Here is a 19,206-nt window from a genome sequence, read left to right on the forward strand (position 1 = left end):
TAAACAAGGTATAACAAATATAATCCAAAAGCTATTTATAGCCATTACTTATATGTTATGAATTCAGGCCAGCCCCCATAGTGGTGACTAATTTGAATCTTCACTCCTCTGTCCTGTGACGTCTGCCCGGAGGGCAGACGTCACAGGACAGAGGAGTGAAGATTTAAAGTTGATTTTGGATGAATAACCCCATTAAATGGCCACTGTCAGATTCCAAAACTTTTTAAATTGTTGTACATTTCCTTTTTATAGAAATGATGGCTTATAAATTAGACCCCTAGGGGTCCCCATACCATCCAGAACATAATCCTGTCTGGCTGCAGCATCATTTTTGTCCTAGCAGAAGCACAGGCAGGGACAACGTCCAAGAAGTGAGTGCGTGGGACTAGCACTTCTCTGTGCTCAATCCTGTCCTATTAGACTGGAGCATGAAAAACAGAGAGGAACGGGTTACAGGGGTTACAGAGCAGCCTGGAGTGATTGGATTAAGAGACCCAGCACAGCACAGCAGACTCAGGGAAGAAGAGGAGTCATGCAGAGTGATGACACGCCCCCTCCAAAGCACAGGATGATAATCCAAGTGAGCAAAAGAAAAAAAGGTATTTGTGAGAGAAATATAGGTCCTAGACATATATAAATTATATGTTCATTATCAGAATTAGGAACTGGGTAACCTAAAACACATGTACAGTATGTGCGATATGAAAGGAACTCTAACTTTTGTGGTTTTAACACTTTAGTAACAGTAGAATTGCACAAGGCGTAATTCTATGTGACAGACAAAACCGCCTCCTACATTTTCTTACGCAGATTTAGATAAAGATGTGAAGGAAATATAAATCCAAATCTACATGTAAGACAGATGGATTTTGTGGTGGATTTGTCATTGAAATCACTTTTGCTCTAAAACCCTTTGCACGCTTGCACGGTGTGCCTAGAGTGTTAGCGCTCATGAGTGGGATTTTAGAGTAAATTACAGCTTCATCAATACAGAGGGATTTTGTGAACGTTTATAAAGGAGCTCCCGGGCCGGCATACCGATTCACTAAAAGAATGTCCCCAGCGCACCAACATGCTCAATTCAGTTTTATTTGAATTATCTGGAAAAAAGAAAAGTACGCTTGTGACCAGGGTCACCGGCGCTAACTGCATACCAGCAGGTTAGTATGGGCTAACCTCTTGATAGATTACCATTAATACACAACTTCCCATTGAATTCTACTCTGGCCAGTTCCTGACACGGACAGAGGTGTCAGCAGTGAGCACTGTGGTCAGGCTGGAAAGAACTACCCAACTTCCTCTGGAGCATACAGCAGCTGATAAGTACTGGAAGGCTTCAGATTTGTAAATAGAAGTAATTTACAAATACGTAGAACTTTCTGGCAACAGTTGATTTCAAAACATTTGTTCTCCACCGGAGTTCCCCTTTAATAGGATTCTGCAGCCAAAGTCCAGAAAAAAAATAAGAACAGACTTATCTATTTACGGAGCCCGGAATGCAGAATTTGAACAGCGGAATTCCACGTGCAGAAGTTCTGCAGAGTGAATGACATTGCAAAATCCCATTAAAGTTAAAGGGGTATTCCGGGCAAAAACATTCCCTATCTAAAGGACGCTGCTGAAACCCCCTGTGATCTCCCTGCAGCACCCGCTTTCTATGCAGTCATGCCCCCTCCCATAGACATGAATGGGGGGGGGGGGGCATGGCATGATGTCACGTCCCCAGTCCCAGAAAGCCGGAGGTTTCCGAAACTGGAGATTCAGCACTCGCATAGAAAGCGGGTGCTGCAGGGAGATTGTGGGGGGTCTCAGCAGCGGGCCCCCGAGATCAGACATCTTATCTTCTATCCTTTGGATAGGGGATAAAATGTTTTTGCCTGGAATACCCCTATAATGTGCAATAAATTAATGTGGAATTCTGCACAGAATTTCCATCATGTAAACGTGTCCTTAGTATTCACTCACTCCAACCCCGCGATTTAGTGTAGCCAAGTGTGATCTTTACCAGTCCAAAGCAGTGAATAGAATAGTAATCCCGAAAGTACAGTACTACTAAGCCATTCCTAAGGGGCACTCAGGCACCTTTGCTCCTGAGATTGTTGAGGGTCTGTCCTGTTACATGTTGGATAAAGCAAATTGTAGGCCGATCCCTTTTACAGAAGAGTTGACTGCATGTAGGATCACTGAGGGAGATTTATCAAAATCTGTCCAGAGGAAAAGTTGCTGAGTTGCCCATAGCAACCAATCAGATCGCTTCTTTCATTTTTGAAAAGGCCTCTGAAAAATGAAAGAAGCGATCTGATTGGTTGAAATGGGAAACTCAGCAACTTTTCTTCCGTACAGGTTTTGATAAATCTCCCATTGTTCTTATATTTCTTGGATCTACAAAATAGGATCCGGATAAAGAAAAGACTCTACCTGCTTAGCTACGCCACTGATTTCCACAGCGATGTCCCCCGCTGAATTTCCAATTCCAACCACCAATACGGTCTTCCCGCGATATTCTTCGTATTTCTTATAATAACGGCTGTGGATGTACCGGCCTTTAAAATCCTGAATACCTGACAACATCATAAGAAAGTCAAGTCCGTTCCAGTCAGTAAATGACGATCTGTAATGTGTAATATAGTAGAGTTCTAACAATATGGCATAGTGGAGACTACAAGGATGCCGGATTATCCAAGATTCCAGACTACATTCTTGGAAAAATGGGTTTATATGATAAAAATATAATAATAATAATATATATTTTTTTATTTTTTTTAAAAATATTTTTACATATTACACCCTTTACTGGCACATCTCAGACCCTTCTTTATTTGTTTCTGTGTCCCTTCATGCACAGTGCTGCTGAAGAGGCCAGAAGTGCAGTGATATAGTAGGTGACTGTCTCTCCTATGTTTGTCCTATGAGATGCAGCTTGATACTGATCTACACTGTAAGAGCAGACTGGGAAAATGTATTTTAAGGAGACAGGATAAAGCTCAAGGTATGTGTCACTGATCTATCAAGTGCTGTACTTGGAAGGGACTTACCGTAGATCAAGTGCATTGGTCAAACTGTCCCCTCTACCTCTGTAAATTCAGAAGCATCATAAGAAAAGTCAGCCATCAGGGAAGAAGGAACCAAGTTGGCAGACAACACATGGCATATTAAGTAAAATAAGTATACACAACTTTATATTATTTTATAATAATGGCCTCTTCTGCTCTACAGCGGTAAGAAAAAAAAAAAACAACAACTCTGTGAGAGCGTTTAGTTAAAGGAGAACTGTGGTGAAGTATAACTTATCCCTTATCCAAAGCTCGGACCCCCGGCGATCTCCTGTCCGGAACCCCGGCTCTCCCCAGGAAGAAAGGGTGTCAACCCCTGAACGAAGCGGCGGCTGACACATCCCCTCCATATATCTCTCCATATGAGAGCCGGAGATACCTGAACACTGTACCTCCGGCTTTCCCACAGAGATACATGGAGGGGCGTGTCAGCCATAGCTCCGTGCGAGGGTTGATACCCTCTCTTCCTAGGGAGAGCCGGGGTGCCGGACAGGAGATCATGCGGGGGTCTGACCAATGGATTAGGGGATACGTTTTACTGGCCCATAGTAGTCCTTTAATGGGATTTACTGTAATTGAGAACAATGGAGGAAAGGACTAATTTACTTTTTATATCATAGGTTTATTATCTATTTATTAAAATTTTCACAGATTTGGTCTCCCTAGCAGAAACAAAGGCCAGTACATCTCTGAAAACTAATACTCAGAGATTAGGTGTATTTTTTGACCCAGGTAAGTGTAAAGGTGCCCACACATATTCAGTCTCTCCTGATTCCCCTATACACACGAATCTACAGCTCAGTCAAACTTTCATGTGTTTTCAATGAAGAGAGGAGGGGGTAAGCCACAGCTGAGGAGAGTCATAAAGGACCCTATACCCATTTGACAGTCGGGATCGGCTAACTTTTCTCCAATGTTTTTGGGGACCTTAAAGGGGTGCTCCAGTGGAAACAATTTTTTTTCTCTCTCTTTAAATCAACTGATGCCAGAAAGTTAGACAGATTTGTAAATTACTTCTATTAAAAAAAAATCTTAATCCTTCCAGTACTTATTAGAGGCTGTATACTACAGAGGAAATTCTTTTAGTTTTGGATTTCTTTTCTGTCACGGCCACAATGCTCTCTACTGACACCTCTGTCCATTTTAGGATCTTTTAGGAGCAGCATATATATGTTTGCTATGGGGATTTGCTCCTACTCTGGACAGTTCCTGACATGGACAGAGGTGTCAGCAGAGAGCACTGTGGTCGCGACAGAAAAGAAATCCAAAAAGAAAAGAATTTCCTCTGTAGTATACAGCCGCTAATAAGTACTGAAAGGATTAAGAATTTCTAAAAGAATTACTAGAAGTTGATTGAAAAAAAATAAAGTTTTCCACCGGAGTACCCCTTTAAATAAGTAAACAGTCTCATTAACATTTCCTAGTTATCACCTGGAAAAGACTCCAAAGGTAGATATGGATCTACATGGTGGCCATTGCAGACCAAAACGGCATCAAAACACTCCTTCTTTACACCACTCTTCTCTGTTGTGACATCCCATTGACCCGTCTTGGAGTAAGCTGGACTCTTTGTCACTTCGCAGACTTCAGTCTTGAACAAATGAGAGTTAGAATTATGAAAAATATTCTTGTCATTTTACAAAATTTCTTCAATAAAACATGTCAAAAATCTTTTATCGGTCAGGGTCTTCGTGGTGAGACCCCACAGTTCAGGTGAATGAGCAGGGCCAAAAGTGTGGTGGCTCTCAGAGATCTTTGTCTCACACCCCATAGACTTATAATGGAGCAGTAAATGGAAGTTTAGCTTCAAGAAAAGTATATCTAGGCCTCTGAATAAGGCCATGAAGTCCACATTGTCTGTAGTGTCCTGGTTTGTACAAAACTGGTCCCTGGTATGGTAGGTGGATCAGACATATTGCTTAGGCCAGGATCTCCCACTGCGGTTGAAGCCACCACCACATGTAGTGACCAGTGGACACTCCGTTTACAATACCTGGTATTATCAGCCAAATCAGGCAGTCATTGGCAACAGCATTCGGTAGTGGTTTTATCCATTAGCAACAAACACAGCATGAGAGCCTGACCTGAGCAAAAACCTATGTCTTAGGCTAGGTTCACACTGCAGAATCTCTGGGCGGAATTTCTGCAGGAGATCCCACAGGCGGTGCTAGGACCAAGTGGACTGCATAGCTGCCGCCCCCATAGACGGCAGTGTATTTCCGGGTGGATCTTTTGGAAGATCTGCTCAGAACTGCATTGCCATCTATGGGGACGTCAATGCATTCAGCGTGGTCCTAGTGCCACCTAGAAATTCTGCCCGGAGATTCCGCAGTGTGAACCCAGCCTTATGGTCTATTCACATGGCAGAATTTCCACTTGCGGAATTCCGCCTCAAATTGAAGCCCATAGGCTTCTATGGGATTCCGCACTCCCATTCACACTTCTGAATTTCCGCTTGCGGAAATTCAGAAGTGTGAATGAGAGTGCGGAATCCCATAGAAGTCTATGGGCTTCAATTTGAGGCAGAATTCCGCAAGCATAAATTCAGAAGTGTGAATGGGAGTGCGGAATCCCATAGAAGTCTATGGGCTTTAATTTGAGGCAGAATTCCGCAAGCATAAATTCAGAAGTGTGAATGGGAGTGCGGAATCCCATAGAAGTCTATGGGCTTTAATTTGAGGCAGAATTCCGCAAGAGTAAATTCAGAAGTGTGAATGGGAGTGCGGAATCCCATAGAAGTCTATGGGCTTTAATTTGAGCCAAAATTCCGAAATTCTGGCGTGTGAATAGACCCTACTATGAACACTCAGGTGGGTCACATATTGGCCAAATTGTAATGTACCAGTCGTTTTTTTTCACTTTGCTCAATTTTTAAAAGATTATTTCCACCTATGGGAAGAATCATGAATGCCTTACCTTAAACTGGATATACTGCAGGAGTCTGAAATGTTCAGCATAAAGTCTTAGGTACTCCAAGACCTTAGAATTGTGAAGGTATGTCGGGAAGTCTTCTGGCATTGGGAAGTCTGTATAACACATCATCTCTTTGGAAGTATTGGTTATCACATGGTTATATAAACTCGCTCTTCTATCCTCCACTGCTTCCTGTAAGTAATTACATAGACAATTACCAGATTGTATTATTTTTTTTATACACCATGGTAAGGATTAATAATAAATATATATATATATATATATATATATATATATATATGTGTATGTAAAATATTATATATATATATATATATATATATATATATATATATATATATAGCTGAGTACCCGGCGTTGCCCGGTTTTTCCTTCCTAATCCTTTTTGGGGAGGAAAATAAACAAAGGAGGAAGCTTTTGACTTCATTTCCCGTCCTCATATATTGTGGTCATATCCCAACCCCATATCCAGTCCTCATATCCCGACCTCATATCCTGTCCTCATATCCCGACCTCATATCCCATCCCCCTACCCTGACCTCCTATCTCGACTTCATATCCCGACATCATATCCCGTCCTCCGATCCAGTCCTCCGATCCCGACCCGTAATATGTCCTATATTTCCCATTGACTTGTATGGGACTTTAAACAAAAACCCCGCCCCTGGCAAATAGGGGTGAGTAAGGGTTAAATTACCTATCCTATGTTTGTTGTTGACATATAAGTAACATGTGACCAAGTTTCATGTTAATATCTTTAGCCATTTGGACGTGATGCTGGAACATACACACATACACACATACACACATATACACACACACACACACACACACACACACTGAGATATATATATATATATATATATATATATATATATATATATATATATATATATATATATATATTATTTTCATATATGGCAAAACAATAAATAAAATTAGGTTCTAAACAATGTAAACTGGAAGTGAGTAAAGCAGCAATAAAAGTGGTTATACAGGACCAAAAACCATAAAAAAGTGATTATAACTTATCCATATCTACAGAACAGATGATAAGTGTCTGATTGTTGGGAGCCCAAATGCTGGGTCACTACTGGTTAAGAGGCCCTGTGCCCCCCATGTGAATGGAGCATTGGAGTATACATGCTGCCACTCCATTCAGTTGCTGTGGGACTAAAGATAGCTGAGTGCAGTGGTCAACTAAGTGTGACGAAGGCCAGTTTAAAGAGGTCCTTCTACCATAGACATTGATGGCATAGATAGGATAGGATGACACATCATTATCTGATCACGGAGTGTAAGATGTCTGGGACCTCGACGGATCCATGCAACAACGCCCTTCTCAGCTTATTTATACCCGAATCAAAGTCAACCTTTCATTTGTGGTGACACGGGGTGGTAAGGTGTAATAGTCAGTTTGTGATGCCAGGGCACCGTTAATCTACACTCTCAGCAGTTTAGATATCTTCTCCTTGGTCAGGCGTGGGGTAACGATTACACCGATGCAAGGTTACGGATCTATTTGCTGGAGATAGCAGATCTCGAAACAATACAGTCTCTGTGCAGAGGAATGGGCAGAGTGGAACCTGGGGAGCCTGTCATCTTGCTGGCAGTTGTAGTTTCTGTTCAATGCAGCTTTAAGATTTTAGCAGCACTTGCGGACTTGAAAGGAGATATACTGCAAAAATGATGTAACTGTTCTTCTATTCCTGTACCCGGGCTGCAAAAAAACAAAACAAAAGAAAACAACACTGACTCACCTTCCTGCGTTCCCCCGTTGCAGAGATATAAGGTCCTGTTCCTCCGCTGCTGCAGGTCTTCTGGCTTCTATAGGCTCAAAACATCACAATGCCATCAGCGTATCGCCGGCCGCAGCAATGCCCCGCCTCGGATGGTGATAGGCTGGGCGCACTGTAATGTAAAGAGCCCGGCTAGAGCTCCTTACAAGACAGTTTGCTCAGTCTATCACCGTCCGTGACGGCTCCATGACGTTTTGAGCCTATAGAAGCCGGAAGACCTGTAGCACCGGAGGAACGGGACCTGATATCTCTGCAACGGGGGAACACAGGACGGTAAATTAAAGTTTTTTTTTTCTTTTAGACACAGGAATAGTTAAATAATTTTCACCACATATCTCCTTTATCTTGACTGACTGAAGTAGAGATTTTCCCCAAGAGCTTTGCTTACCGCCAGGCTTTGATATTTACCTGTGTCTTGGGTTTTTTCTTGAGATCGGTGTGTCTTTGGAATATCATAGATTTTCTTGTCCTTAGGCTTCTCCTCTATTTGCTAGCTGGAGCACAGTCTCCCTCAGACCAGCACTGACTGCTCTCACTCTCTCTCAATTGAACTCTCCTCCCCCCCCCCCTACATTACATAAAGACTAGGTTTAGGGGGTCTCCCATTGGGGCGTCAGGGTTACTGGTCCCTCTGCCACAATCCCTTAAAGCTACAGTGCATGATTTAATACATAATACAACCATAGATCACATTATAACAGGACAGACAATGGAGCAATGGGCCCAACATATAGACAGCAGGGATGCCCGAGGCAATATTTAGCTCACAGGACAGCCTTTGGTACTGGGACACCACACATTCAGAAAAAGTAAGAGAAAGGCTAAATATTTGTCTGGAGACCAGAACTGAAAGCATCATAGCGATACAGTAGCCATCTTTTCCATACAGATTTTGAAGAAAAAAAGTCAGTCAGGGGAAATGGATTTCAATATATTTACATCATGCGCCAAACATGTGCTGAAATTTGCCTATTTTTTTCCAACCTTTTCATTAATGTTTTTCCATTTTGTTTTTTTGTTTTGTTTTCACAACAATAAGTCCTTTATTAAAGGGTACACTGCCCCTAGACATCTTATCCCCTATCCAAAGGATAGGGGATAAGATGTCAGATGGCCGGGGTCCCGCCACTGGGGACCCCCGCAATATAGCAAGCAGCACCCACCTGTAACTGCTTCCGGAAACTCTGGAGGCTCTTAGGCTAATTCCTCCCGACCACGGAAGATCATGACGTCACGACTCCGCACCCATGTGATGTCATGCCCCGCCCCTTCAATGCAAGTCTATGGGAGGGGGCGTGACAGGTGGGTGCTGCTTGCTATATTGCGGGGTCCCCGGCGATCTGACATCTTATCCCCTATCCTTTGGATAGGGGATAAGATGTCTAGGGGCGGAGTACCCCTTTAAACATTTTTTACCATGCTTTTGCCACTTTTCAGGTATTTTTCACTTTCAACACAGAGGTTAAAGACTTTGGTGCAATTTTTAGCATTTCTGATGAGCCACAGTAGGGTACATTCAAAAAAATTTAAAATCAACTGAAGTTAAACATATTTGTGAATTACTTCTATTTAAAAATCTTAATCCTTCCAGTACTTATGAGCTGCTGTATGCTCCAGAGGAAGTCCTTTTCTTTTTTAAATTTCCTTTCTGTCTGACCACAGTGCTCTCTGCTGACACCTCTGTCCTTGTCAGGAACCGTCCAGTGCAGCATAGGTTTGCTAAGGGGATTTGCTCCAACTCTGGACAGTTCCTGACATGGACAGAGGTGTCAGCAGAGAGCACTGTGGTCAGACAGTAAAGAAATTAAAAAAGAAAAGAACATCCTGTAGAGCATACAGAAGCTGATAAGTACTGGAAGGATTAAGATTTTTAAATAGAAGTAAATTTACAAATCTGTTTAACTTTTTGGCACCAGCTGATTAAAAAAAAAAATTTAGTTCACCGCAGTATTCCTTTAAATACATGTGAAACCCCATTCATGCCTATGATGAAAAATGAATTAAAGGTCACAATGAACACAATAATTGCTTTGTTCATTGATCCGTCCTATAGACCACTTTCATGTCTACGTGAGTGATCACACCGGGCTGGATTGTGCCAGATCAGTTAGACTTCCAAGGTTCACCTGCTGAAATTGGCAACTTTTTATTTAACCTTTTGTTTACTCCGGTTAATCTCATTGAAATCTTGATAAAAATTGAACTTTCATATTTTCTTTCTAAGCAAAATCATCTGGTATAGAAATGTCACGTTTCTCAGTGTCCTACTTACCGTGTACCTCCATAGTCCACCAAGGTCATCACTTTTCTCAAAGCACGTGGGGCTCAGACCTTCATCCAGGCAACACTTGACGGCTGTGAGTCCACTGCAACCTGCACCGATTATAGCCACTCTCTTAGCCATAGTGTGCTAAAAGCAAAGAAATAGTCAGTAAGACATATGCCACTTGGAAATGTGCAAACAGAGGTGGAATTTTCTTTTTAATTATCGGAGTATATTACAAAACAAAACAGATATGAAATTAGGACAAAAATTTGGAAGGTCTCCTTAAAGGGGTTATCCAGGAAAACACTTTTTATATATATATATATATATATATATATATATATATATATATCTCAACTGGCTCCAGAAAGTTAAACAGATTTGTAAATTACTTCTATTAAAAAATCTTAATCCTTTCAGTAATTATGAGCTTCTGAAGTTAAGGTTCTTCTTTTCTGTCTAAGTCCTCTCTGATGACACGTGTCTCGGGAACCGCCCAGTTTAGAAGAGGTTTGCTATGGGGATTTGCATCTAAACTGGGCGGTTCCCGAGACAGGTGTCATAAGAGAGCACTTAGACAGAAAAGAACAACTCAACTTCAGAAGCTCATAAGTACTGAAAGGATTAATATTTTTTAATAGAAGTAATTTACAAATCTGTTTAACTTTCTGGAGCCAGTTGATATATATATATAAAAAAAAGTTTTTTCCTGGATAACCCCTTTAATATGTACAGTAAAGAAAATACTTAGTGTGATTTGAAGATTTAAAATGATCATATATCCACTGGAATTCCAAAAGATTATTTATGTGTGAATGGACCCTTAAAGGGGTACTCCCGTGCCCCAATGTTCTGAACATTTTGTTCAGAATGTTTGAAGCGGGTGGCCGTGATTGTGACATCACACCCCTGTAAAGTCACGTCAAATCACACCCCCTCCATTCATGTCTATGGGAGGGGGCATGTTAGCCGTCACACCCCCTCCCATAGACATAAATGGAGTTGGCGTGGCCATGATATCACGATCACGGCCGCTGGAACCCGGCGTTTGTTTTGAGGGGCCTCAGCACCAGGACCCCTGCGATTAGTCATCTTATCCCCTATGCTTTGGATAGGGGGGATAAGATGTCTAGCAGCGGAGTACCCCTTTAAAGTCATATGTCATTTTCCCCCCAATGTTTTTCCAGTACACAACCTCACATTTATTGGTGTTCAATTAACCACAACATATTAATTAAATGTGAACATACCCTTAGTATCAATCCAATAAACTAAAAAGGCTACACTTTTGAGTACCCCTAAAAATATTAACTTTTGGGAACCCTCACTTAGTTCCAGAGACAGAAAAAAAAAAACATTATAGGTGTCAGAATATAGCATCATAATGCTTTATTTTTAAAACGTTTTTATTTTTTTGTCCTTCAGATTAAATGCATATGTCCTGGGGAGTAAAGAGATTGAACATACTAATTTTTGTACAGAAAGTTATAATCTTTTAGTAGTAAAATAAAACAAAACCTATATAAATTGGGTATCGTAATTGTATGGACCTACAGAATAAGGAGAATTGGCCTCATTTACTACATTAGTAAAATTTGTAGGCTTCTTTCTAAAATGTAGTTTTTGTTTTGGGGGAGACACGCCACTTTTTCCTGATGGCCGCACTCCTTTTGTAGGGAGTTTCTGAGTAAGGGTGTGTTCCCACCTGGCGTATACGCAGCTTATTTCACGCTGCAAAAAATTTATGGCAGCAGCGGGAAATACGTTGCGTATTCCTTGCTCACTATACACACAGGGCTTTCTGGCGGCAGCCCTATGTGTGTAGTGAGTTTTGGAGGCGGAGCCTTGTGCCGGTGTGACTGACGCGTGGCTCCGCCTACAAAACTCACTGCACACATAGGGCTGCTGCCGGAAAGCCCTGTGTGTATAGTGAGCAAGGAATACACAGCGTATTTCCCGCTGCTGCCGTAAATTTTGTGCAGCGTGAAATATGCTGCGTATACGCCAGATGGGAACGCACCCTAAAGTAGAGAGTTGGGTGTTGGATTTTTTTTTTTTTTTTATTCTGGTGCATGCACCCAACAAAATTTGTACGGAAAAGTCTTAGTAAATAAGGCCCAATGTGTCAATTCTACTGTAATGCGCACTACATAGATATGTAAACTCCCATAAATTGCTAAAGTATTTTTTTTTTTATTTTTATTTCCACCACAAATAAACATTTTTGTCTTTGCCATAGATTTTGTTGTAAAATAAGAGATGTAGAACGTACAATTGGTCCTGCATAAAAGAAGCCCTTGTATGTCCCTGTTGAAAAATATAAAAACTTATGGCTTATTAAACAAAACAAAAAATTGTACACATTACCACTCATGTTTCCTTTGCATGCGGGTGGGGATGAGTTGGGTGGCCGCAAGGCCCTTGCCAGTGTAAGGCCTTAGGCGGTCACCTAACTTGCCTAATGGTAGAGCCACCTCTGTGTACATGAACCATTAGAGCAGTGTTTCCCAAACTTTTTCATCTCAGGGCATATCACGCAGTAAAAAGTTTACCCTGGAGCAGGGCCAGCCCTACCATTGGACTCGGTGGGACCATTTTTCCCAGGCGGCACTTTGCTAAACCCCCATCCCTCCTTTTTTTTTTTTTGTGCCACCTCGATCGCCGCTCACTCTTCTAAAGCGGCTGTGGCGCCGGCGCAGCCCAAGCAGCATAACTGTGCAGCGACCACTTTAGACAGTGAGCCGGCCAGCCCGGGTCTGACGAGGGACGTCACGCAAGTCACTCGTCAGGCCGCCGCCGGAGAGAAGCACTGTGCAGGCCAGGTGAGTTCGTCTGTATGTGCGTGTGTTTGAAGTATGCTACCAAATGTGGGCAAACTATGCTGCCTGTCTAATGTGGGGAACCTATGCTACCTAATGTGGGGAAACCATGCTACCTAATGTGGGGAACCCATGCTACCTACCTAATGCTGCAGATTTATGTTGCATGCTCTTGAATAAGCAGTACAGTTTTATGGCATAGTACATTTTTTTTTTTTTTTGGGGGGGGGGGGGGGCAGGGGGCAGGCAGTCTTGGGCTGGCCCTGCCCTGGAGGATGGAGCATATTGATACCTTCCCACATATGCAGTTTGCCCCTTGTGGAGGTTTTACCCCTAGATGTAAGACCCCTGTAGCTAGTTTGCACCTATGTTATAACCTATAGTCATGGCCATAAATGTTGGCACCCCAGAAATTTTTCAAGAAAATGAAGTATTTCTCACAGAAAAGGATTGCAGTAACACATGTTTTGCTATACACATGTTTATTCCCTTTGTGTGTATTGGAACTAAACCAAAAAAGGGAGGAAAAAGAGCAAATTGGACATAATGTCACCAAACTCCAAAAATGGTCTGGGCAAAATTATTGTCACCCTTTCAAAATTGTGGAAAAATAAGATTCTTTCAGGCATGTGATGCTCCTTTAAACTCACCTGTGCAAGTAACCGGTGTGGTCAATATAAAAATCACACCTGAAAGCAGACAAAAAAGGAGAGAAGTTCACTTTGTCTTTTTATTGTATTTTATTTTGTATTGTATTTTATTTATAGAACTGGAGAACCAAAATTGTGGAAAAATATCAACAATCTCAAGGTTACAAGTCCATCTCCAGAGATCTAGATTTGCCTTTGTCCACAGTGCGCAACATTATCAAGAAGTTTGCAACCCATGGCACTGTAACTAATGTCCCTGGACATGGATAGTAGAGAAAAATGTATGAAAGGTGTCAACGCAGGATAATCCGGATGGTGGATAAGTAGCTCCAAACAAGTTCCAAAGATATTCAAGCTGTCCTGCTCGTCCAGGGAGCATCAGTGTCAGCGTGAACTATCCATCAACATTTAAAGGGGTTCTCCGGTGCTTAGACATCTTATCTCCTATTCAAAGGATAGGGGATATGATGCCTGATCGCGGGAGTCCCACCGCTGGGGACCCCGTGATCTTGCATGCGGCACCCCGTTTGTAATCAGTCCCCGGAGCGTGTTCGCTCCGGGTCTGATTACTGTCGATCACGGGGCGGCGGCGTGTGACGTCACGCCTACGCCCCCGTGTGACCTCACGCTCCGCCTCTCAATGCAAGTCTATGGGAGGGGGCGTGACAGCTATCACGCCCCCTCCTCTAGGCTTGCATTGAGGAGAGGAGTGTGACAGCTGTAGGCACCCTGATTGAAAACCACAGGTCTTTTGAATGGATGCAGCTCATTTATGTTTCAATGGGTGGGGTGGTTGATGTGTGGGAGGGAGGAAAATGGAATTGTGGGATTTGTAGACAAAAAAAGAAAAGTCAAACCGGAAATACCAGTTCCCAAAAAGCTAGCCACAGTGTGATGGCAATCTCACAACATAGCCATTTAGCCCCAAGACAAGGGCAGATCCTTCCTAAGCATGTCCATTACTGCCTGCCAGGTACGTACTAAAATCACCTTATGGTGTATAACCCCTTTGAGGGTATGTTCACACAGGCGGATTTATTTGCGGGTTTCCCGCTGCGTACTTGAAAGGGTGTGGGATCTTCTCGGCTGTCCACAACAGATTTTCCGCGGCGGAATTTATGCTACGGAAAATCCTCTGCAAGTCCCATTGAAGTCAATAGGGTCTGCGGCAGATTTTCCGCAGCGTAAATTCCGCTGCGGACAGCCGAGAAGATGCCACACCCTTTCAAATATGCAGCGGGAAACCCGCAAATAAATTCGCCCATGTGAATAGACCCTAAAATTGCAGTTTGCTTTGTTTGGACTGGCACCCAGTTTGCACCTTTATGCAGGACCCCCCTGCAGGTAGTTTCCCCCTGGATGTAGAACCCCCCTGTAGGTAGTTTTCCTCAGGATGTAAGACCATTCTGTAAGTAGATTTCCCCCTTGATGTAGCATCCCCCTGTAGGTAATTTTCCCCCGGATGTACGACCCCCTGTAGTAATTTTCCCCCTGGATATAGGACCCCCTGTAGATAGTTTTCCCCCTACATGTTAGACACCCTGTGGTTGGGTTTTTGGTTTTTGCTCCCATAGTCTTCTATGGGAGAGAAACGCCAAAATCTTGTAAAGAAAAAAATCCAAAACCCTGTAGTCTCAACATGCTGCCATTTTGGAAAACCACCACTGAGCCCAAAACTGCAAAGAAATGTTAAAGATGAGAAAAAAAAAAATCCCAAAAAGGAAAAAACACCAAGCGGGTTTGTTGTTTTAGCAATCGCTATTGAACTTCAGCTAACTTTTTTTTATTTCACCAAAAATAAAACGCAGTGCAGCGTTTATTTATTTTTTTTTTTTTTTTGGGGGGGGGGGGAAGAGATAAAGGTTCAGATAAAAACAAAAACAAGATCATTCTTCCCTTTTACGAGCTTTAGGTCACTGTTTCTAAAGCAGGGTGCCTCCAGCTGTTGCAAAAACTACCACTCCCAGCATGCCAGGAGAGCTGAAGGCTGTCCAGGCATGCTGGGAGTTGCAGTTTTGCAACAACTGGAGGCATACTGGGTGAGAAACACTTCTTTAGGTGCTCAGTCTTGACAGGTCCTACTTTGTAGCAAGTGTTAATGCTATTAACAAATAATCATTGCAAATATTAGCGCTGCCTGTAGGATCATACGTGGTTAATAACTTACTAAAGCAAATGCAGACAGTAGAGATGAGTGAACTTACAGTAAATTCGATTCGTCAAGAACTTCTCGGCTCAGCAGTTGATGAGTTATCCTGCGTAAATTAGTTCAGCTTTCAGGTGCTCCCGTGGGCTGGAAAAGGTGGATACAGTCCTAGGAGACTCTTTCCTAGGAATGTATCCACCTTTTCCAGCCCACCGGAGCACCTGAAGGCTGAACTAATTTACGCAGGATAACTCATCAACTGCCGAGCCGAGAAGTTCGTGACGAATCAAATTTACTGTAAATTCGCTCATCTCTAGCAGACAGGTTAGACAAGACGCTTCCTTACCTTACTTGCCGACTTGTTTTCGGCTGGTCTGTCCACCCTTCCTCCTTGAGTTGTAAGAACACATTACAGCATACGGTTCTCATGTAGGAGCTCTCTTGCACCATCTGCTGGATACATAGTGAAACTTCTCATCTCGTTGAGCACTGACAGTAAGGCCGTGTTCACACGGCAGAATGTCCGTGCGGAATTCCGCTTGAATAATTCCGCACGGACATTTCTCAGCAACAGAGTCACATTGATTTCCATAGGATTCTGCTGCTCTGTTCACACGGCAGAATTTAGGCGGTAGCAACATCTGCCACAGAAATCCTGATTCCGGTTCAAAGTTTTTGTGGCTTCCGCATGGAAATGCATTGCCCACACGGCACATTTCCGAGCGGACGTAGCGCTGGGATGTTCGGCCTGCGCTCCGCTGTCTGTGGAAGGTCCGCATGGTAATTTTCCGTGCGGACATTCCACCGTGTGAACATAGCCTAAGAAAAAGAAAAAAACACATTTGGAAGCCCGGCAGCTGTTCCTGTTCCATAAAGGGATTATCCAGGGATAGAAAATTAGAGCTAATTTCTTCCAAAAACAGCACCACCTCGGTCCTCAGGTTGTGTGCAGTATTATAACTTGGCTCCCTTTACATTAGTGCAGTATTTCTCAATTCCAGTCCTCAGGGCCCCCTAACAGGTCATGTTTTCAGGATTTCCTTAGTCTTTCACTGGTGATATAATTGTGGTGATGCCTGATTCACTGACCATAATTATGTCACCTGTGAAAGACTAAGGAAATCCTGAAAACAGGACCTGTTAGGGGGCCCTGAGGACTGAAATTGAGAAACACTGCATTAGTGGAACTAAACAGCAATACCACACCCAGCATCTTTTTTTTCCCTCACTTGTCGAAAAATAAAAAATGAAATTAATTGATTAAACAATTTTTCATATTTTTCCCTGTTGACCAGCAGAGGGAGCTAACATTGAGAATGTGGAGAAGGCAAGCAACTTGTAAGTTGACTGCTGCAAATTTGGCCTGGCCCCTCTCCCTGCTGGTGACACCATCATGCTGGTGACCTGACACCTCCCTTCGTTTTGTGTCTGTCTGCAAAAGGGAGGGTGGGGGTTAATTTATTTTCATTTTTTTTAATCATTATGCAGTTCCATTTTGTTGGTGTCTGGACAGTGGTACAGTGCAGAAGTACAGTAATTTCACCTTCCAAGACCCATAACATGTTTATTTACATGTATGAGTACTTGCTTCTTTGAAATGAGGAAAGCTTTAAAAAAATTCAATCATGTAGTACAACTGACAAAGTTTAATACAATTCCAACGATAAATTTGTATACGGTTTTATTTTATTATAATAAAAATAAATAAAAATCTGTACATCACCATAACTTTATTTTGCTTCTGCCGATTTGTTGGTACATTTTATGTGACTTGATCTGTATGTGGCACAGTTTATGTGACTTGTTTTTGTTGGTACCACTTTTGCATAAATCAATTTTTTTTCTGGTTTAACATGTGACCAAAAATCTGCAATTTTAACTTTCAGTATTTTTGGCTTTCTGCAGTATATATGGTATGATGTGTACTTGTACCGGTGATTATTTTACATAAAGTTTAGTTTTTTTGTCCCACAGGAACTGCAGGGTCATACGTTATCCGTGTATTTAAGGCCATGTCCACATGTGCCGGATTCCGCATTGGAATCTGGCACGGAGAGTCCGCTGCAGCAGACTCCCATTAAGTCAGGAGCATGTGTTGTCTCAGTAGACAGCGTGTGCTCCATTTATTCCTATGGGAGCGCCGATGATTCCCAAGAGCTGTACTCTGGTCTTTTCCGCACTCCCATAGGAATGAATGGTGAGCGTGCCAACTGCTGCATGCGCTCCCTACTGAGTGCCGGGTCCCGTCCCGGTGATCACGGGGGCCCCAGTGGTCAGACCCCCCCCTTGATCAGCTACTTATCCCCAATCTCCTTTAAAGGGGTTATCCAGGAAAAAACTTTAATATATATATCAACTGGCTCCAGAAAGTTAAACAGATTTGTAATTTACTTCTTCAGTACTTATGAGCTTCTGAAGTTGAGTTGTTCTTGTATGTCTAAGCGCTCTCTGATGACACGTGTCTCGGGAACCGCCCAGTTTAGAAGCAAATCCCCATAGAAAACCTCTTCTACTCTGTGCAGTTCCCAAGACAAGCAGAGATGTCAGCAGAGAGCACTGTTGCCAGAAAGAAAACAACAAATCAACTTCAGCAGCTGATAATTATTGAAAGGATTAAGATTTTTTAATAGAAGTAATTTACAAATCTGGTTAACTTTCTGGAGCCAGGTGATATAAAATTACCCCTTTTATGACCATCCATGGTTTGCTACTTATTGAAGGGACATAGCAGTACCTGGCTTCCAGGGGTCATTTTTTTCCCCTCTTACTACCACAATGCTCAGCACAGGTCAGGTCGCCCCTATCTTTTGACCTCCGGGTTCAGCAGCTACAACCTAACCAAATTCACTCCCTTTTAAGAGTCATAGACTCCTTTTGCATGTAAAAATATCCACAACAATTTGCTAAAAAATATATCTTTATTAAATACCAAAATGACAAAAAAGTCCACAAAATTATTAAAAACCAGCTATCCATTTAGGTATGGAGTCTCTAATGTTAGAATACTCCAATGGGTTAAAGGGGTATTCCAGGAAAAAACTTTTTTTATATATATCAACTGGCTCCAGAAAGTTAAACAGATTTGTGAATTACTTCTATAAAAAAAATCTTAATCCTTTCAGTACTTATGAGCTTCTGAAGTTAAAGTTGTTCTTTTCTGTCTATGTCCTCTCTGAGGAGACGTGTCTCGGGAACCGCCCAGTTTAGAAGCAAATTCCCATAGCAAACCTCTACTAAACTGGGTGGTTCCCGAGACACGTGTCATCAGAGATTACTTAGACAGAAAAGAACAACCTACACTTCAGAAGCTCATAAGTACTGAAAGGATTAAGATTTTTTAATAGAAGTAATTTACAAATCTGTTTAACTTTCTGGAGCCAGTTGATATATATAAAAAAGTGTTTTCCTGGATAACCCCTTTAAGGAGACGTTCCAAATTTTTGTCCTAATTTCATATCTGTTTTGTTTTGTAATATACTCCGATAATTAAAAAGAAAATTCCACCTCTGTTTGCACATTTCCAAGTGGCATATGTCTTTTTT

At 42.2% G+C, this 19,206-nt stretch overlaps 1 protein-coding gene across 7 annotated transcripts in view; it reads right to left on the minus strand.

Moving 5' to 3' along the window:
• The window catches only part of LOC130277368 (dimethylaniline monooxygenase [N-oxide-forming] 2-like), a 51,306-nt gene extending 35,214 nt beyond the window's left edge, over positions 1-16,092 (minus strand). For 3 of the 7 annotated variants that reach the window (XM_056528015.1, XM_056528018.1, XM_056528020.1), the window contains exons 1-6: positions 16,011-16,092; positions 13,519-13,557; positions 10,056-10,193; positions 5,970-6,158; positions 4,485-4,644; positions 2,419-2,561 (exon numbers count right to left, since the gene is read on the minus strand). In XM_056528015.1, coding sequence (XP_056383990.1) covers positions 2,419-2,561; positions 4,485-4,644; positions 5,970-6,158; positions 10,056-10,187 — 624 coding nt within the window. In that variant the 5' untranslated portion in view covers positions 10,188-10,193; positions 13,519-13,557; positions 16,011-16,092. Of the gene's footprint in view, positions 1-2,005; positions 2,185-2,418; positions 2,562-4,484; positions 4,645-5,969; positions 6,159-10,055; positions 10,194-13,518; positions 13,558-16,010 lie in introns of those variants that run through there. The other 4 variants (XM_056528016.1, XM_056528017.1, XM_056528022.1 and 1 more) reach the window with 4 other exon arrangements.
• Between the last annotated feature and the right edge of the window lie 3,114 nt (positions 16,093-19,206).

This window comes from Hyla sarda, chromosome 6, assembly GCF_029499605.1.
Source record: "Hyla sarda isolate aHylSar1 chromosome 6, aHylSar1.hap1, whole genome shotgun sequence".
In the NCBI taxonomy this organism is placed as follows: Eukaryota; Metazoa; Chordata; class Amphibia; order Anura; family Hylidae; genus Hyla; species Hyla sarda.